Source organism: Cnephaeus nilssonii, assembly GCF_951640355.1.
Source record: "Cnephaeus nilssonii genome assembly, chromosome: 1".
Lineage (NCBI taxonomy): Eukaryota > Metazoa > Chordata > Mammalia > Chiroptera > Vespertilionidae > Cnephaeus > Cnephaeus nilssonii.
This window is the reverse complement of record NC_137072.1, coordinates 61,657,062-61,678,741: the sequence shown is the minus strand read 5'-3', so window position 1 is coordinate 61,678,741 and position 21,680 is coordinate 61,657,062. Positions and strand designations below refer to the sequence as shown.

The 21,680-nt window shown below is 43.4% G+C and overlaps 1 protein-coding gene across 3 annotated transcripts in view; it reads left to right on the top strand.

The window, feature by feature from the left end:
• AFF1 (ALF transcription elongation factor 1) overlaps positions 1-21,680 on the top strand; it is a 196,489-nt gene that overhangs the window by 10,479 nt on the left and 164,330 nt on the right. For all 3 annotated transcript variants that reach the window (XM_079774786.1, XM_079774788.1, XM_079774785.1), the window contains exon 2: positions 4,913-4,986. In XM_079774786.1, the coding sequence (XP_079630912.1) occupies positions 4,949-4,986 (38 nt within the window). In that variant the 5' untranslated portion in view covers positions 4,913-4,948. The remainder of the gene's footprint in view (positions 1-4,912; positions 4,987-21,680) is intronic.

The window sequence follows — 21,680 nt, the reverse complement described above, 5'->3', positions numbered from 1 at the left end:
TAGAGAGAGAGAAAAAGGGAGAGGGAAAAAGAGTGAGAGATGTCGATGTAAGAGAGAAACATTGATTCTGCATGCACCCAACCAGGAATCAAACCCTCAACCCAGGTATGTGCCCTGACCCGGAATCAAACCAGCAACCAAAGGACGACGCTCAACCAACTGACCAAGGCCCCCCCCCCCCCCCTTTTTTTTTAAATATATTTTTATTGACTTCAGAGAGGAAGGGAAAGGGAGAGAGAGATAGAAACATCAGTGATGAGAGAGAATCATTGATTGGCTGCCTCCTGCACGCCCCCCACTGAGGATCGAGCCTGCAACCCTGGCATCTGCTCTGACCGGAATTGAACTGGGACTGCTGATGCTCTATCCACTGAGCCAAACCAGCTAGGGCGGCCCTTTTTTCTTTCCCTGTAATTATATGTGTGTATGGTGTGAGTGTCTATAACACTAAAAAAAAATGTTTTTTACTTGACCTGTTTTACCTGCTATTTTGAGGGAGAAGAGCAGTTTGAGATATATAGCATTTTTATTTCTGAATAAATTTATTTTGCAGGAGACTGGAAGGACCATAGAAGGGTCACTTAAATGTACCTGGCGAGGTACATTTCTAAATGAGATATAATAGTTTGTGTCACATACATAAAATTGAATGTAGACAGTGCTGACTTAAATAACAAGAGCTGCTATGTATTGAATATCTATGATGTGTCGGTATGCTAGGCATTTTAGCTAGATTATGTAATTCACTCTTCTCAGTACCTGTAAAATAGGCCATTTTCTATTTTACAGAGGGGAGCACTGAGGCTGATAGGGCTTAGTTTGCCCAAAGTGATCACCTGTCTCACTTGAACCTAGTTTCTTTCTGCTGCACAGGACCAGGCCTGCAGGGGAGGGCAGTTGGGGGGGAGAATCAGGCCAGCAGAGGAGGGCAGTTGAGGGGGACCAGGCCTGCAGGGGAGGGCAGTTGGGGGCAACCAGGCCTGCAGGGGAGGGCAGTTGGGGGCAACCGGGCCTGCAGGGGAGGACAGTTAGGGGTGACCAAGCCTGCAGGGGAGGGCAGTTGGGGGCAACCGGGCCTCCAGGGGAGGACAGTTAGGGGCGACCAGGCCCACAGGGGAGGGCAGTTGGGGGCAACCAGGCTGGCAAGGGAGGGTAGTTAGGGGTGACCGGGCCAGCAGGGGAGGGCAGTTGGGGGTGACCAGGCCTGCAGGGGAGGGCAGTTAGGGGCAATTGGGCTGGCAGGGAAGCAGTTAGGCGTCGATCAGGCAGGCAGAGGAGTGGTTAGCGGGTGATCAGGCTGGCAGGCAGAAGCGGTTAGGGGCAATCAGGCAGGCAGGCAGGCGAGCAGTTGGGAGCCAGCAGTCCTGGATTGTGAGAGGGATGTCCGACTGCCCGTTGGGATCGGGCCTAAATGGGCAGTCAGACATCCCTCAAGGGGTCCCAGATTGGAGAGGGTGCAGGCTGGGCTGAGGGACATCCCCCCCGCCCCCGTGCACGAATTTTGTGCACCAGGCCTCTAGTATAAACATATTTGGTTTCAATATTTATAGACCAGTACATTTTCCCTCCAACCCCCATATTTAGAGAAAAAAAATGTTACAAAGGTAGTAAATGATTCATTGCATAAGAATAAAAGGTGAAAGTGGCCTTTTTCAGAAAAGCCAGCAGTTTGGTATATGTGCATGCACACTTGTGTGGGAGTGTGTGTTACCATAAATGTAAATATGAAGCATTTTTATTTTTAAGCTCACCTCGTGTTTTTGTTTTCACATTATGCATTTTGTTCAGCATCTTAGTTGGATAAACTTATTCTTTTGATGTTACATTGCATGTTGTGCTGTGTCCTAATGGATTTAGCCATTTCTGTGTTGGTATGTATTAGGTTACCAGTTTTCTTCTTATATAAACAGTATTTTACTGGCACATACCTCCTTGTAGATACCTAAATATATATATAATCCTCACCAAAGGATATGTTCATTGGTGAGAGTAAGAGAGAGACAGGGAGAGAAAGAGAAAGGGAGAGAGAGAGGGAGAGGGAGAGGAAAGCATTAATGAGAAAGAAACATTGATTGGCTGCCTCCTGCGCGCGCCCCAATCGGGTAGTGGAACTGGCAGCCTAGGTAGTGCCCTGACTGGGAATTGAACTCACAGCCTTTTGGTGTACGGGATGACGCTCCAACTAACTGAGCCACCCAGCCGGACGTGACTGTATTTTTAAGAAAGTTTCTTTGAAGAATTGATCAAGAGAAGCATATACAAATTTCCTTTCTTAGCCGTGGTTCAGGATAATACCTTCCTGACCACAGCAGGCCTCCATTCTAACCCGACCTTATGGCTGGCTTGCATGGCTACTCCATGCATCTGTGCAGGTCAGGCGTCAGCACCCCAGCAGGCTTTCATCAGCTGACTTGGGTCTTACTGTGTGCCATGACTGAGACAGTCGATAACCTGGTGCTTCCGCCTCCTCGCCCCTGCCTCTGTGGAAAGGACTGTGCCTTCCAGTGAAGTTGTGAATAGGAGTTGCTCAGACTAGTCCCTAGCTGTGCCCAGGGGCCACATCCCTCAGAAAATACGTCTCCACCCACCTCCCAAAAGTCAGTAATGGCACCCAGGGGGTGGGCTGAATTCTTCAGTCAGTCTTAGGTTAGTCAGTCTCTAGAACCATTTTTTAAAATAATACACTGTTTTGGAGAAATTGCAGGTTCACAGCAAATTTGAGCCAAAGGTGCAGAGATTTCCCATAGATCTTCCTGCTCCACATATGCACAGCTTCCCCATCATCAGCATCCTCCACTGGAGTGTTGTATTTGCTACAACTGATGAGCCTGCATGGACACATCATTATCACCAGTTCTAGGACCATATTTCACTATAGATCACAGTTTGCTCTTCACTTTGCTCAAATGTTACATTCTCTGACCACGCTATATAAAATTGCAATACTTTCTCTTCATTTCCCTCTCTATAGCACCTTTTAATATTTAACATCTGTATGCTATGTTTTTGTTGTTGTTGTTTTGTTTTTAACCTCCTATAGCTTGTAAACTCAGATGATGGCAAGAGTTCCCTTCCCTCTCATTCTCAGTTCCTGGCTTTGGGTAGATGCGCAGGAATACTTGTTGGCTCAGTGAGTAAATGGTCAGACAGCGGACCCAGGGCCACTCCTTCAGGTTGGCAACCCTCAACATCCCAAACTGCCCTTTCAGTCTCTGCCGCTGTTGGGCTGCAAGCAGGTGGGGCATCTTCAAGGGGAGGGTCATGTGGGGGACTACCGTCACCGACTCTTCAAAAGTATTCACATGGTTAGCAAGGTTAATGCCAAAATGAATGCCTGTTTTATTGATCACTTACTGTGTGCCGGCCCTGCATGCCAAGAGGAAGTGAGAGAGCAGCAAGGGAGGGGAGGGGAGAAAAGGTTAGAGGGGAAAGAGAAAATTATGGGGGCAAGGGGAGGGAGGAGGAAAGGCAGGATAGAAATAGAGAGAGGGGAAGAAAGAGAAATTAAAGTGTGTTTGAGAGAGGGAACGTGAGAGAGAATAAGGTGTGATGGGTGGTGGTGAGAATTTGGGAAACTTGCCAAATTCTAGGGCCACTCTAGCTGGTTGGAGGAGAGACCCAACTCCAAAACATGTTTGACCTTGAAAAACGTGGTCACTACCAGAGTGCGTTTAATTAGAATATTTGCAGCATCTGTTTCATTCTGTTGCGGGAGGAGAGAGGAATGACACATGATATCGACTCATCTGGAAACATTGTGGTCTCCAAGTCAGCAATTTCATTTCAAGGAGAGCGAGAGGAAAGAGGAAAGGCGTTATCGGGAGTCAGAGTGGAGCTGAAGTACTATGGTCGGTGTTTCAACTCCAGCCCCAAGTGTAGCAGTGAGCCTGTCAAACAAGCAGGCAGCTGAAATGGTTACAAGTTGCATGCAGAGTTTCCATTCGTATCAAATAGTGTGTTAAATCTGTACGACGATAATTTAGTAACATACCCTTTGCCTTAAGGATGTTTGAAAAAAATAAAAGCTATTTAAAGCGAGTTAGGAGAAGTGCAATAAAATTACAAACACAAGAAAGGGAAAAGGAAACAGCTGGTGATAGTGTTAACCATAGAGAGAGAGGTTGTTTCTAGAGATCCACAAGGTGGTAGGAAGGCCATCTGCCCAGGTTGGATCACACACACATTTTCTTTCTCTCTCTCTCTCTCTCTCTCTCTCTCTCTCTCTCTCTCTTTCACTCACACCCCTCCCACCTCCCCACCCACACACAATATCCATTACTGTTATGAGAGATTGCTCAAGAATTGCCTTGGGGATTAATTAAGTACCTTTTATGAGTGGAAGTAAAATCTTAAGATTGGGTTTTACTGGGGGCCCACTTTTTTATTTTATTAAGTGTTGAATTCTTACATAAAGATCAGTGTTGATTGCCTTTCTCTTGCCTACTCCTTTGCCCTTCCTCCTTCTGATTCTAGTGAAGATGATGACACAACCTGTTATTTCAGGAAAATTACTTAACTGAGTTATAGTTTTCTTATCTGTACAATGGGGCATTAGTATCTACCTTGCAAGTTTATTGCAATGTTTACATGAAATGTCATTTTAAAAAGCATTTAACACGATGCTTAGCACATAGTAGACACGGGGAAAATGTTATTTCCTTTCTTCTCATGATGAACTTGTGCACGTTTTTTTCTTGTTGAAATGGCTTTGAGTAGCAGCCTCAAAATGAAAAGTGCATTTTTCCTTTGCTTTATGCTAGCTGATTTATTCATGCAACTTGGGAGTTGGTAAAGAACCATTCTCTAATCCCAAAGAGAACTTTGAATTCTGTCTCCAGTAAGATTTCTTACAGGTCAGATGTGCCTATGAGTTTACTTATGGACTGATATTCATAAGCTCTTTCTCTTTCAGATGAATACACTTGTCATTTTCCACTGACTGGCAGCAATGGCATTCACTGAAAGAGTCAGCAGCAGCAGCAACAGGTAACCGTGAAATCTATGATTCAAAGATAAGATGATATTTAATTTTATAATCTACTTTTGAAAGAATAAATTGGCTCTTTTTCATTTTTTGCAATTTATGAACTCTCTGGTGCATGAAAATGTGTGAAAAATTTAGTTTTCTCTACACAAAGTCAAACCTGTTATACTTTCTTTAAATCTAGTACCTACTTTCTGAGTCTCAACTCATCTCTTTAACATGTGGATGTCACATTAGATCAGCATCCTAATTCAATGTTCAAGACACTGGTCCATATTGCACTAATTTGATAAAATGTGCACATATTAGTATTCAGCATGTGCTGGAACAAACATCATGATGAAACTCACCTTATCATGAGAGCCTTGAAGGAGGAAATTCTATCATTGTTACATTTTCTGACTTTTACATTTGTTCCTCCAACTCTGCACATACAGTTAACTGTCATCTTGCATATGCTACATGGCCAGTGTCGGTTGAGGGTTGCATGTTCACTTTCTGAAGCAGTTATTAAGAATAACTCATTCGAGCCCTGGCCCATGTTGAATGGTTAGAGCATAGGTCAGTGCAATGAAGGGTCTCGGGTTCAATTCCCTGTCAAGGGCATGTACCTGGGTTTCAGGAATGATCCCAGCTTGGTCAACTAATCCATCTATCTCCTCACATCAATGTCTCTCACTTTCTCCCTCTGTCTCTCTTCCTCTCCCCTCCCTCTCTCCCTCTTTTCCCCTCCCTCTCTTCCCCATTCCCCCATCCCCCCATTCCCTCTCTCTCCTCTACTCTCTCTGAAATCCTCAGGTAAGTATTAACAAAAAAAAGAATAACTCTGCTCTGCCGGTTGGTTGAGCGTCGACCTATGATCCAGGTCACGGTTCAATTCCCATGCCTGGGTTGTGGGCTCCATCCCCAGTAGGGGGCATGCAGGAGGCAGCCGATCAATGATTCTCTCTCATCATTGATGTTTTTCTCTCTCTCTCTCTCCCTCTCCCTCTCCCTTCCTTTCTGAAATCAATAAAAATATTTTTTTAAAAAAGAATAACTCATTTGATAGCCAGGAAGAATTCTTAATGTCATTGATTAGTGTGTTTTTAAAAATTCTAGTAGATACTAAAAAACATATTGAAGTATGAGACATGTAAACTCAAACTTAATTCATATTTATTGATTAATAGATGATGGTGCCTGACCATCCTGGATCCTTTCCTGCTTCCTCCCCCTTTCTGTTCATGCAAAACACTCTCTATCCCAGGTGGTTCTGGCACTGTTGTTAAGCAGGGCACACTCTCCTCCCCCACAGAGAAGGCATGTGACCAGGCTGCAGCGCTCCACCCTGCGAGAGCCTGGGGGGAGACTGTTGTCCTCTGTCTTTAGGCTTGTTCATAATGTTCGGTTACACATACGTTTTACATTTCTATGTAGTTAAATGTCTTGTTCTTTATGCATTCTGGTTTTGATTGTGCTTAGGTCTTTCTTACTCCAAAACTATGAAAATAATGTCATGTGTTCTCTGCAGAGCTTGAATGGTTTCATTTTTTGCACTTAAATCAGAATTTGTAAGCTGGTGGCCTATGGGCTAGATCTGGCCAACAGATGGGCTGTGTTCAGCCCCTCACAGTTTTCTAAAAAGGTGTAGCTGCCCATGTTTTTTACATAACAATCTAGACTTTTATCTTCTCTTGAAAAACATCAGGTTTAACAACCTTGTCATGCATTGCCATAAAGAAACAGACGTGAAGAGCCATTGCTCTTGTAAACAGGGCCTGAGCGTGCTAATTCAGAACTTCCCAAGAAGTGGTATGTCATCAGTACTTCCCAGGTGTGCTAAGATGTGACTCCTCTCAGCCTGAAGGTCAACCAGAACTCCCACCTGATTTCCTCCTGCAGACATCTGCTGTGTTGGCTTGCCCCAGCGAGATTTGGTATTAATTAAAAAAAAAAAGTTGGGAAAGCACAGATGTTTTCTAGTTCCCTACAATTCCCACACAGTTGGTTTCGCACATTTAGTTAGCTGCTTAGCCCTCTTAAATTGCCTTTGACTTTATAGTATTTTGATCCATTTGTAATAAATTTTAGTGTAAAGTATGTGTTGTAAATTTCCATATTAATAAGAAAATGAAAAGTCCAGGGGATGTTAAGGAGGCTTTTTTTTTTTTGTAAAAGCAAAAGTCTAGCCAGTTGTTTTAACATAATTTATTAAATCATCTATCTTTTGTCCACTGATTTCAATGCTGTGTCTAAATCCCATCACATTCTGGAGTCTATTATATTATTGTTCTCATTGATTGTTTCTTCTGGCACTGGTGCCATACTATTTTGTTGTATGTTTATAGATCCTAATATTCAGGCAGATTCTTTGTCATCACTTTTCATTTTTAAGATTTTTCATAGCTATTCTATTCACAACTGATTACATTTTTACGTGTGCTCTGAAGTCCTTTGTTATTTTTGAGAAAAATTATTGTTGGCATTTTGATTAGGGTCCCTTTAAATTCATCAATTAGGGAGTGTTGAATTCTATAGACTATTAAAACTGGGCCTTCCTACAAAAGAACCTGTATGTCAGATTAATGAAAAATTAAAGGGGATGAAGACATTTTAAATTTCAACTGTAAGATTTTTGTGGAGATCTGATTTTTTCAGAAATTTCTAGTCATTGACATTGCATCCAGTATAATTTCTGGTGTCAGTGGCAAGATTAAAAAGATATTTTGCTTCCTATTGTTGCTAATTAAAGTAGGATGGGTGACTGCCCTTTGTAGTAACATTCTAGCAGTTACAGCATTATTTATTAATTATTATTATTATTTGTTACAATATCTTTCTCGTTCCTCCTCTCCTTGAAGTACTGCTTTTAATTTTAATACCCAGTACACGTGATAAGAGAGGGGAATCCTCAACGGAGCTCTGTTTTTAATATATACAAACAGCTCACTTGTTTGAATGCTGCGTCATGGCAGGCTTTAATCTTTTAGTAGTCCAGAAGAGAACATCAGATTTATGTGGCACTGGTCCAGGACTAGCACATATTTTAAAGGAAACAGATGTGTATTGAGTGTGCAGCTCTGATCACTCAAACTACATAGGAGTCGGAGTGCGAACCCTTGCTATGCTCAGGGCTATCCGAAGTCCTAAGTGTGGACAGACCGTGAATGTAATGTGTAATGACAATATTTGTTTTAGTTCTTATAAATAATTAAGGCTTCTGCTGTGATTTCCGAATTTATCAGCATTAGACACCATCGAACCTGAGTCACTTTTATTTCCCCCCACCTTCTTTCCCTTCCCCTTTCTTTTCTTTCTAAAAATTGTTCTTGGGAGTATGACAAACTGAAAAGGACAGACATTACTATACAGTTAATGCATCTGCACAAAGTGAACACGCTTGTGTAACCAACCGGTTAAGGGACACTCCAGAAGCCGGGCCTGTCCCCTTTCAGCTGTTACCTCCCTCATTATACTGTTCTGACTTGTAATACCAGGGATTTGTTTTGCTTGTTTTAGAATCTTATTTAAATACTAGAGGCCTGATGCACGAAATTCATGCAAGGGGCTCGTGGCTGCCTCTGCCTCCTCTGCCTCTGCCTCCTCTGCCTTGGCCCCTGCCCGCCATGGCGGCTGGGGGCCTCCGCCGTCTTTGCCTCCTCTTCCTCCCCCGCCACCACTTTGTCCAGAAGGTCGTCCGGTCTAATTAGCACATTACACTTTTATTATTATAGATACTCATAAAGTATACTCTTTCAGGTTTTCTATTCAATTTTGATGTTTTTCCCCCATTTCATAAATTTAAATATTTTTAACATTTAAAAATCTTTATAATAATAATGTATTCTACATTAATAAACTATATTAGTTATATGTTATACTAGATGCCCAGTGCATGAATTCGTGCACGGGTGGGGTCCGGCCGGCCCGCCCTGATCAGGGCGATTGGGAGCTGGGCGGCTGTGGGGAAGGGCCGCTGGCAGTTGGCTGGCTCCACCCTCTGGTGGAACTCCTAGTCGAGGGGACAATTTGCATATTAGCCTTTTATTATATAGGATAATCACTATTAAATATTTTTTTATTTTATTTTTCCATAGTATAACATGATAATGTAATTATTCTTACTCTTTCTTCCACTTCTCTCTCTTCTGCCCTTCAACTATTGGCTCTGCTTTTAGTTTAAAATTGTCCAGGTTGAGAGCCCATTTTATTTTACAGTTGCCTGTGCCCTTGCAAGCTTTGTCTTGAAATTGCCAATAAAAGTTTAAAAACCAACCAGCATTATTTACATTGTTTTGAACAGGAAGCAAAATAATCTTCAGAGCTTCATTTCTCCTCTGTGAGTTCAAAGTCAACCCAAGTACCACTTGAAAAAGAAGATTCATATTGATCAGGACAAATGAACTCTTATCTTTTCCTGAGGAAATGGTTCAAATTCATGCCGCATTTTAAATTGCTTCATCTTTGAATGGTGCTTTTCTTTGTCCTGGAGTTTTTGTTGTTGTTGTCAAATGATCTTTTTAAGTATTTTCCTTTGTAGTTCTTAGCTAGGCGGGCATTCCACTGCACCACTGCTGATGCCATCTGTGATGCCATGGGGGTGGTGGCCATCGGCATTGCAGCTCACAGACTGGGCAGTCCCGTCTGTTCTGAATAGTCAGTGCCACTGTAATCCTCAGACCCTCTCAGTCTCCTGTGGCTTGGGCAATGTCATCATCACCCTTCTTTGGAGACAGACCCAGGAGACCGATCTTGGGGGTGAGGGCAGCTGTGGCACTGACTTCCCACTGGTGAACCTTGTGTGTACGAGTTGGGGTCAAACTTTGGTGGCACGTTGAGGTGGCTGGTGTCAGATGAACCCGGATGCGGGACAACTGAAGAAAGCTGCACCTAGGCCTTCTTCGATCCAAACGCCAAAAGATTTCCTGGAGTTTTTAATGACTTCCTTTGTCTTTGTTGAAAGGGGGAACCTGCCTTCTTTCCACTAACTCATTCTCCTTCTGACCCTTCAGAACCTATTGCTTGAAATCTCCCACTTTATTCCTGGAATCCTGAAACTAAAATTACATTTTAAAAAGTTTTTTTTTCCAATTAGTTTATATTTATTATTTTTAAAATTAACTTTTGTAAAGTGTGTGCTATATTATATTCTTCTGAAGTTGGGACCAGGTAAGTGAAGCCACAGAATAAAGCTGGGGCACTTTCTGGGAAATTTTACTTGCTGTTAAGGGGGAAACATTATGATAAAACAAGAATGAAATAAATTTTATTTCAGGCCATGTTACCAGATTTTTTGGGGACATAATTTTATTGTTTTCTGCCGTTAAGGGTGGGTACTTCTTATAAATGTCCTAGGACAGTGGTTGGCAAACTCATTAGTCAACAGAGCCAAATATCAACAGTACAACGATTGAAATTTCTTTTGAGAGCCAAATTTTTTAAACTTAAACTTCTTCTAACGCCACTTCTTCAAAATAGACTCGCCTAGGCCGTAGTATTTTGTGGAAGAGCCACACTCAAGGGGCCAAAGAGCCGCATGTGGCTCGCGAGCCCCAGTTTGCCGACCATGGTCCTAGGAGATATGCTGATAATGCTTTCTCAGTATTTGGGGAGACTTGAAGTGACTGAATGTTGTGAGCTCCAAATCATATAATTATAGGTAGTCCTGGTAGCACCTTCCTAGGAGAGTCTGAAATAATGTTTAACTGGAACTAATTGAGGAGAGGCCTCAATTAGTAAGGAAGCTACAAGGTGTTAATCTGATTAACACCTATTATATGGACAGATTTTCCTGTGTGAGAGTAAATCAGGGGCCTCACTCCAGATGCTTGCTAGAGAGACTGATGGCTGGAGGCCACGTTTTCCTGAAGCCGTGATTGGCCTGTGCCTTGTAAAGACTAATCCACACCTGGAATTGTGAAGGGGAAATAGAGGGGTTTCCTGTATTTCCCAAGAAAGTTGTTGTAGGCCTGATTTACAAGTGCAGTGACGTTTTGTATAGAGAACTCATTGTTTCCCTTTGTGTTATAGAGTTTGAGTCACTCAGTTTGCTGGGTTTAAAACAGTTTGATTTTAGACTTCTTATCCCAGGCCTGAGGAAATTTTTTTAGTGACTTCCCAAGGAAACAGTTAACTTTTGGGAAGTTTAGACTAAACTATAAAAATGTTGACTAGCAGGCATGGCTCAGTGGTTGAATGTCAGCCTATGAACCAGGAGGTCACGGTTTGATTTCTGGTCAGGGCACATGCCTGGGTTGCGGGCCAATCCCCAGTAGGGGGCGTGCAGGAGACAGCCAATCAGCGATTCTCTCTCATCATTGATGTTTCTACCTCTCTTTCTCTCTACCTTCCTCTCTGAAATCAATAAAAATATATATATTTTAAAAAAAGAAATATTGAGTAATTTTCACCAGTGAAATCCACTTGATGTATTATTACACGTGTGATCTGTTACTATGTGTGGGACCTGGAGTGTGGGACCGAAGTTGGACAGCTTGTGTTTAGATCTCTGACACTTTGGTTACTTGGGCAAATCCCTCAACTCTTAAAGCCTCATTAACAGGGGAATAAAGAGAATAATGCATGTAAAGTGCTTATCACCATACCTGGTCCTCAATAAATTATTGAAGTGCTCCACTCTGGTGATGATGGCAGAGTGGCCGTGTCAGGGGTATTAAGTAGCTTCCTTAACTCTGCTTCGAGGGGAAAGGCTTTGTTTAGAGGCAGCTCTGGATGGGAGTCCTTAGTGAGCTGCTCTAGGAGTAGCATTCATAGAGGAGGCAGAACGTTAGAGGCAACAACAGACCCTTAAGAACAAAACGTAGAGTATGCTCATTAGCAGGGCATGCAGAGACACACGTCTTACTGTGGTGTGCTTATGTTTATTATGGGCTATGGGGTTATCCTAAATGACAGAGTGTAAGAAAACATTGCTGTATAGTATTGTCTTCTCTACAAGTAGCATAGTCTTTTTTTTTTTTTTTTAACAACTTTATTGGCTATAACTCGTGTGCCATTTTCGGTGTACACTTGAACGATACTAAATTTGCTGAGTTGTGCAACCGTCTCTGCAATCCAGTTTCAGAATTGCACCCGGAATGGATGCAAACTGCCTATTTCCTACCTTCAACTCGAGGCAACATTAATCTGCTTCATACGTTTGCCTATTCTGAACATTTCCTACTAATGCAATCATGTACTATATGGTTGTTTGTGACTGGCTTCTCTCACTTAGTGTAAGATTTTCCAAGATTCGTCTTTTGTTGTACCATGTGTCAACATCTCATTCCTTTTTATTTCCAAATATTCCATTGTATAGATATTTCAATGTTTTGTCTACTAGTCCCCAGCTGATGGACATTTGGATTGTGTCCACTTTTTGGCTGTTATGGTTTATGTGTTTTCATTCATTCACATGTTTTCATTTCTTTGGAGTAGATAGATAGGAGTGGAATTGTTTTCTTGGAAGGTAGACTTGTGTGTAGAGTCCACTTTAGATTACTCGAGGTTCACAAGTCAGTGTGCCCGTGGGTCGGTTTCAGATTCATTTGCATATGGTTTTTCTCTCTGCCTTCAGCCCGGAGCTCTCTCCTAATGCTGAGAGTTGGAAGAGAATTAATTAATGTGTATATAGCACCTTCAATAGAATGGCAGCTGGCATTCTGTCAGATTAGGTGACACTTTGGTCCATGGTGGTGGATCGGATGAATTGTTTTAAGAGCTGAATTGTTTAAGATCACACCATCTTTGTAGAAGTACTAAATTTATACTAGGATTGGGGAAGAATTTTTCTTCTTTCTGGAAGGCTCCCATGGTAAATCTTTTTCTTCTGAAGCTGTAGCAGTCGGCCTTGTTTGGAGTCTGTGGAACAGGGTTGGGAAAGAGAGAATTTCAGTTCCAGTTTCCTCTGTGTGTTTTTTTTTTTTTTTCAGAAGCGTGGAGAGTGTTATTTCAGAATCTGAGTTTCGTTTTCTGTACCTATGATAACCCTGGAAAGGGGTCAGATTAGATGGTCATCTGTTTGGTTTGCCTGTGCTGGAGGAAGGAAAAGCGTGGCCAAGTTCATAGCTGAATGAGTCAAGCAGAGGGTAGGGAATCCTGGGGCAATGAGTTTGCTTTGCTTGGGAAGATGTGTAACCGCTACACTAACATTTAACATGTGAGGCCTTGTGCAGTTTCATCTCTGCTTTTGACCAACCGGTTCTGATGCCTTCCTCAGGTGATGCCTTCTTCATGACCTGCAGTGCGGACTGCCTTCATCTCTGTTGCTTTAAATTGATTGTAGAGCAGTCGCTGTTGGATTGTACATGTTCACAGAGATAAGATGTTAGTAGACATAGTGAGGTGAATAGGTCTTACTAACGCTATTGAAAGCATGAGGTGGTCCAAAAACTTGTTAAGGAGAAGAGTGAGTCTAAAGGGAGAGAGAGAGAAAGAGAGAAATCTTGTGCTTTGTAGCAACAATATAGAATTAATTAATATTGGCCCTGATAGCCTAATTTACTATAGACTTAATCATAATTCTTGCCTACTTCACTCTTCTTTCTTCTTCTTCACTTTCAAAAAAAGTTTATTTTTAATCATAGAAATAGTCAGACTTTAGTGGAAGTACAGAGAATATTTCATTAACTTTCAAGTACCCTTTCCCAAGATTTAACATTTCTCAGTATCTTGCCACGCTTTAAAAAAATCTTTTCTTTTTCTCATTTTTCTTTGCTGAAATAGTTTAAACCCCAGACATTTATTTTTCACTTATGTGCATCTCTAAAAAAATATGTGGATATTTTCCTACATAACTGCACACCAGTATCAGACCTAATAAAATTAACATTTTGAATTCACCTAATAACTAGCTCATATCCTAACTGTTCAGATTGTTTTAAAATGTCCATTAAAGTTGTTTAATCCTGGTTCAAGCAAAACAAAAAAATACAAACATTCCATTAGGTTTTGTCTCTTGAGTCTTAATCAAGACCAGGCGTCCCCAAACTACGGCCCGTGGGCCACATGCGGGTGTTTTTGCCGTTTTGTTTTTTTACTTCAAAATAAGATATGTGCAGTGTGCATAGGAATTTGTTCATAGTTTTTTTAAACTATAGTCCGGCCCTCCAACGGTCTGAGGGACAGTGAACTGGCCCCCTGTTTAAAAAGTTTGAGGACCCCTGATCTAGACTCTAGAGCATTCACCCTATTTTTTTAGGGGGGGTTGACTGGTTGAGAAATCTGATTTGAATGCATGTATCACTTTGTGGATTTGTCTGTTTGCTTCCTCTTAATATGTTTAACTTGTTCTAATATGTCAGTGGTTCTCAACCAGGAATTTTTTTTTTCTCCAGCAAACAAAGTAAGGGTTTATTTTTAGGAAGTGTCCCATGTCCAGAAACAGGTTAGCTAATGCTCAAAAACCTGGCTCCCAGATGGTTTATAAGGGGTGGGGGTGGGGGAATCATTTTCATGGAGTTAGGGTTGTGGTCTGGGTCCCCGTCTCTACTGATTGGTCGGAGCTAGGGTAGGGGGTAGTTGATCAGTGGATTCAACCAGGAATAATTGTATCCTGCAGAGTTGGGATGGTGGTGGCTTTTGGGAATGTCTGGAGAGGTTTTTCGTTGCCCTGATCCAGTGGGTGTGGGATCAGTGATGCTGCTAAACGTCCTGCAACACACAGGAAGGCCCACCACAAAGGATTCTCTGGCTCCGAATGTCAGTAGCGCTGAGGTTGAGAATCTCCCAGCTATTTCCTGGAGAATAGATGTTAGCTCTAAAGCTCAGTTAGATTCAAGGTAAGTCTTTTTGCCAAAGATGGTTGAATAGTCCGGCCGTGCTGGTGGTGTTCTGTGCTTTGACCTGGGCATAAGTTACAAGAGTATGTTCCTTTGTGAAAATGCAGGTGTGAGCTGAGTTCTTTTTAAAATCTGTTATATTCTGATTTCTAACGTTTCCTACTCTGGCTATATACCTTGCTCTTTTTGACTATCACCTCAATTTTTAGATACACCAAGAAATCTTTAACTCGTCTTTCCTTGTCAATTTCCTTAATATTCAGTTCAATTTAATGCGAGACACTGGGAGAGATGGGAAAAATGGCTGTCTTGTGACCTCATGAGTGGGATGGTGTGTGTGCTAGGATCAAATCAGAGTGCTGGCATCGTCCTTGCTCTGGAGAGATGCCCTCAGAGACCGACACCTAACCAAGAAGTCATATTTGGCCACTTGTACTTTCTCTCCCCTTTAAGCTTTGAGAGAGAGAGAGAGAGAGAGAGAGAGAGAGAGAGAGAGAGACCGACCGAGGCCCCAGACCTTCCGGATGGATGGCTTTAAGTGAGAAGGCTGTGGGGCTGTGGGATTTGGGAAAGGGGTGTTTGGGGCAAAAAGAGCCCTTGAAGGTCGGGAGGGCATTAGGGGTGTGCTGGGATGCTGGCTGGAAAGTGGTCATCAAGCCAGCTCTCTCCCCACCTCTGATAAATCACTGGAAGGAAAGGCCATGAATTTTTTCGGACAGCTGGTTCTTACTGGGGGCTGGGCTTTCGTTTGCAAATAAAAGGACTGCGGTTGGAGTAGTGGAAGTCACAATGGGCCCTGACTCTTTTCACATCAAAGTGTGAAAGGATCTCCAGGGTGATAAATGGGGGCTGCTGCACTCATTACTGGTAAACAAAGCTGAGGGGTGACCTCTACATTTTTTTAATTAAAAGAAAACAGGGTTTACTGGCGGTGAGCGTGGGGCTGCTCTTCGTTGGGGTTTGGACTGCTGGCAGTGGAGATCTTTGTTATGGTTCCGGGAGGCGGCCCCTGCTCCCCCGGGTCTGCCCGGCCTCTGACGCGGGGTAGGTGTGCACGGCTGCCCGGTGGCCCTGCCGGGTTGAGAACTGAAGTGCGCTGGGCTCAGATGTGTTTTTGTTGCCATGAGGGGGGGCAGGGCAGTGTTTCCGAGCCCTGTTCCTCTGGGAAGACTGAGCCTTGCACCCGTCGGCTCCTTTCTCACCCAGCGTGAAGAGAAAGACTCCCTTCGCGTGCGGTGCACACAGAGGTCCATTCTTTAAGAAAATTCTTGTAAAGAAATCCAAAGACTGTTTGCAAGTTTCCATTTGAAGTTTAAAGTTAGTATTCTGTTTTAAAATATGTTTTTATTGATGTCAGAGAGAAAGGGAGAGGGAGAGAGAGATAGAAACATCAATGACGAGAGAGAATCATTGATCAGCTGCCTCCTGCACGCCCCACACTGGGGATCGAGCCCACAACCCGGGCATGTGCTCTGATCAGGAATCAACCCGTGACCTCCTGGTTCATAAGTAGACATTCAAGCACTGAGCCACACTATTCCTTTTATTGGTGTGGTACGGGGCTTCTTTGCATACGATCAAAAATTTTGGCCAAAATGACAGTGTCCGGCACTTGAGGTCCCGTGTTTATGTGGAAAGCAGCACTGTTGACAGTGTTTGAACATCTCATGTTTACCTTGAAGGCAATACTGTTAAAACACTATTATTAACACTATTAATCTAGCATTTTACGGAATGAAGACTTGGAAACCGCTCTCTAAATTCAACCCTGCCATTGAAGGCCCCCCTTCGTGCAGTCCCTTCCTTGGGCACCCAGCTCCCTGGCAAGCGAACCTCGCTGTTTTCTCACGTGGCTCTTTGTTGCTGTCAGTCCAAGGCCTAACCAGATTTTAACAGCTGGAGGTCAGCAGCTGCCCTTTGTAACCCGAGTGGAGCTGCTAGGGCGCCGGGCACCCAAGAATTCTAATGTGTTTACCGACTTTCCACATGTTTGGTAATCACCTCCCGAGTGTGTCTTCCGAACACGTTGAGAGACTTGAGGGGGGGGGGGGGCAGAGGTCACAGGTGAGGGCAGCCCGCCCCTGGAGAGAGGGCAGAGAGATGCCATCCTTCAGCCAGGTGTTCTCAGGCGTCCCATTCCCTTGGTGAGAACGTGGGAGACACTACTGGTTGACGCTGCTTTTGTGAGTTTCAGATGCCAGCAGCAGCTAATATTGAAAGAGCACAGTGACCAGATTTTGTGCTAAGACCTTATGTGATAGGCGTGATTGCATTTCCACCTCAGCTTCCAATGAGGCGCTATTTTACAAGTGAAATAAAGGAAAGGTTAAGTGACTCATCAGTGGCAGACATTTAAGCCACCTTCCTTCTGTCACCAGACCCCACGTCCTTGACCCCTGTCCCACAGAGGCTGGTGGCAGGGAGTACTTTCTGAGCTCTGGTTGGAGAATGGGAGGCCTGGGCCAGAGATCCTCTGAGTTGACTGTTCTTCCCTGGTATCGTAAAGGAGTGCCAGATAGAAGCTTGTTCCTGGGAGGTTGCTTCAGCATGTTTTCTAGTGAAGGAGCAAAGCTGGTGTCTTACACTGGGGTGTGGCAGGTGGGGTGGGGACAAGAAAGGCTGGGAGGGGGAGGGGATGACTGCGAGCTGATGGAAGGAAAAGATGAGGTGGTGCCCACCTGAGGGAGGTCAGAATCTCCCCGCTACGCCTCTTTCAGAGCTGTTTTTATCCTTGCGGTGAGCTCACGTGTGCTCTCTCAGAGAGCACTCTGCAGCCCGTGGAGCCCTGCAGATGTCAGGTGGTGGCCCTGGTCATAAATCAAGCTCTCAACGGTTAGAAGTTGTAGTTCTCATTTTAGATGATCTGTCAACATCTGGCAGAGACGGGCTTTCCTCCAGTGAGCACTTGATGACTGAGATAGGAAGTCGTCCTTAATTTAAGAATGGAGGCGTTGATGTGCAGATAGGACAGAGAGCAGAGAATATATCTTGTCTGAGAAGCACATGTTAACATATGTGTTCCTCAGCTTGTAAAGGACCAAAGAATTGGGAGACAAGGCAACGAATGGAGTGAGAATGGGGAGGGTATTTGGGACAGTTCTTAATGTCATTGTTACTTTTCCCTCCTGTCCTCATGTCCTGAGCCTACGGCAGTGACTCGGGTGGGTAGGAAAGTCCTTCCGGGCGCTCTGAGGCTCTGGAGAGGCCGCCTGCGTCAGAGAGTCGGCTTTGAAATCAGGGAGGCCTGGGCTGGAAGTCTAGCCCCACTCGACTGTGTAATGCTGGCCGTGTCCTTAACCTCTGCAAGCCCCACCTCCTTCATCTGAAAGTAAGAATAGTCAGGATTACATGAGATGATGAATTCTTAAAATCCCAACTGAGGGCCTGCACTGAGTTGAGATTTAATAAATACAGGGTGGGGCAAAAGTAGGTTTGCAGTTGTTCGTATGGAAAATAATTAATAAATAATAATAATACAAGAATGAACTCTGTTTCACATACAACTGTAAACCTACTTCTGCCCCACCTGTGTCTTCTTCCCCTTTTGCTGACCTGCCTTTGATCCTCTTGGTGTCCAGGGCCTGGAGAGTTTGAATTCTGTGGTGGTCCTGAAACCTCTAGCAGGTTTAAAAGGTTGGATCCTGTTGGGCAGTAGTAGCCTTCCTCTGTGTGCTCTGAGACCAGCTCTGAGACCTGGGCTGGGATGGGGTCTGGTAGTCTGCAGACTGTGGGCTCAGGTGATTATACGGATTTTTAAAAATATATATATTGTTTTATTTCAGAGAGCAAGGGAGAGGGAGAGAGAGATAGAAACATCAGTGATGAGAGAGAATCATAGATCGGCTGCCTCCTGCACGCCCCCCCACTGGGGATTGAGCCTGCACCCCGGGCATGTGCCCTGACCGGAATCAAACCTTCACCTCTTGGTTCATAGGTCAACGCTCAACCATTGAGCCACGCTGACGGGGCTGATGTTTATTTGTTATCATTAAATTTATATTTTCAGGGTTTTGGGTGGGTGGCACTATACATTCATTTCTCGATAAGATCCTCATTAACTTCTTTTCCCTATTATAATACACTAGAGGCCCGATGCATGGAATTCGTGCAAGGCCAGGCCTTCCTTCCCCCGGCTGCCGGCACCAGCTTCCCTCTGGCACCCGGGACCGGGCTTCCCTTGCAGCCTCAGCTTCATCCGGAAGAATGTCCGGTCTAATTAGCATATTATGCTTTTATTATTATAGATTAAGATAAAGTTTAGGATATATATCAAGATAAGTGTGCCTAATTATGGGTAGAGAAATTGGATATTTAATTAATACTTTTTACCCTTTTAAGTGAATAAGAAGTCATGTATTTTCTTCAGGTTAGTTAGATTTTAAATGGAGGGTCTTCTCTGTTCTTATGATAATCCAAGTTCACTCATTCATTCACTCATTTATTCATTCAGCAAAGACTTATGGAGATGTCACAGTTCTACCAGGAGGTGGGGCGGATGGAGAGAAGGGATTTTCGATTGGTAGGAGCTCACACTAGAGCTGCATTCTAGTTGCTGGACTTGACTTCAGCTCATGGGTGTTGCATCTCTACCATGTAAAGGTGTTACCATCACACTGTTTTCATCTCATGCTTCAAACTTTTTTCAAAGCGTTATTCACCATCTACTCTTGCTATAAGAACTTACATTGTTTCCCCAAAATCCCAGAATTAATAATAACACTGTCCTCTCCTCCTGGAATGAGTTTTCTCTCACTTTCCCAGCCTCCCTCCCTCCCTCTTTCCCTTCCCCCCTCTCTCCTCCCCCAGTCTATCAAAATCTTACTCATCCTTCAAGATTCCACCGAAATAACACCTCTTTTAAATAAACTCTATAATCACCCGAGAGAGTCATTTGTCCTTTTGTGTACTCCCATCGTTTCCTTTACTTCTGCCAAATTTCAACTACTGCCTTTCTTTTCGAAGTTCACCCTTCAGTACCTGCTCTACTATAATGGACTCAAGCATTTCTCCATTGTGGCAAGTGCAGTGTGAAAGTTGGTCAGTAGAGGGTGCTGGAGGGACATGGCTTGAGTCAGGGAAATTCTCTGGTTTCTGTTGCTGCTTTTTCTTGCCCCTGCTGTACAGTGATCATGCAGTGTGTGTGTGTGTGTGTGTGTGTGTGTGTGTGTGTGTGTGTGTGTGTGTGTGTGTGTCCAGAGGTGCTCTGCCCCAGCCAGGTGCCCCAGAGCATGAAGCCACTTGGCAACTCTGCAGCCCTTGCCTGGGTTCCCTCAGGCAGACACTGGCACACCGCAGCTCCCTCTGTGCACCTGCCATCAGCCTCGGCTTGCCTGCACCCTAGAGGATTGTTTCCTGCTGCCCAGCCAGCATGGACCAGTCCCAGGGAACTTCTCTGCCACCCAGCGAGCTGCATCCATAGCCTTGCCAATAACATCTCAGCTCCAGTTTCGGGGAGGGACCCCTCTTCACAGTTTATCCGCTCTCGAGTACCCTCTCTCAGCTTAGGGAGCCCTTTGGAGTTTTCTTTATGTCTTTATGGTTACTCATTCTTCTATCAGAGTTTAATACTTTTTATATTAAATGTCTGTTCACATTGTTGTGTGGTTTCTCTCTCCGGATTAGACCTAGGCTAATACAACCTCTAGTGCTTACTTCCCTCAGTATCAGTGTTTTCTTTACACATATGTGTACATTGTAAACTTTTTTTTACACCAGAGACATGTTTTATCTTTCAGCATCATCTCTGTGCTTTGCCAAAGACCAGCGATTAACGAATGATAGAGTTTGCTGCTGTTGTAGTTGTTACTGTCATAGAGAGATGGAGGATGGAGGATGGTTCTAATGGGTATTTATTTGCCCTGTCTTAGAAAAACAACCCAAAGTCCTTGTTCTAATATTAATGGGTTACCTTCGTGTTTCTGTAACTTTGAGGCAATTACTGTTGACCCAACTGTTAAAGACTACATTTTAGGGCCTGAGTATAAAGTCTTCAGAATTGTGTCTACAGTGATTTACTACTACCTATTCATCTTCCTTGACCTTTTAAAAACAGATTGCTTTTAAGTACAGCAAGCCTGATAGCTAGCGGTGCTTAAAAATCACCCGTATTTCACTTCTCAGGCTAATTTGTCAATGTCCTCTCCCTTTTTTGTCTGCTTTAGCCAGATGTGAGGCTTGGGTTAATGTTCAGGTTCTACACACAGACTCGTTAAACCTTTTCTCTCACCAACCCACGAGCAAAAGAGGCGTGAAGGTTATGCTTGTCTTCATGTAACATTCTAAGCCAAGCATGTCAAACCCAAAGGCTCACACGGGCCAAATAAACAAGATTTAAGTTTATGTGGGCCACACAAAAACCCAAAAGCTTCAATTTTCATAGAAACGTAGGTTTGTTTCAATAGAGGCATGCTGAATACAGAGGGCTGAAATAAATGAATAATCATTACTATAACATAATAGAACATTTTAATAAAAATTAATATTTTTCTTGAACATTAACTTACCAGACACTGAATAACTGCACAAATTAACAAGCATGATGCAAATAAACCTATTTTTGTTGTTCTCTGAAAGCAAAATATTTCCTGTTGTGCACACCAAACAAGTCAGTCCAAAACTAATGAAGTGGCATTTGGCTGCTAAAATATTCCCTGCTAGTATTAGTGAGAGAAATGGTGCGCCTGTGCGTAAGATGCGTAAGGGAAATGAATGCAACATGAGTATAGTAATCAGTCATTAGTGAACGTTGTAGTTCGTTACTAATAATTATGTATAATAGGATATTGTAAAAATTAAGTTACAAAATTTTTATGAAAAGGTTTCTTACATGCCGTTATATTGGCTGGAATAATATTTGTTGTGGGCTGCGAGTTTGACATGCTTGCTCTAAGCCTATATCTAGGGAAGCAGTATTGCCAGAAAGCAGTATAGCAGGA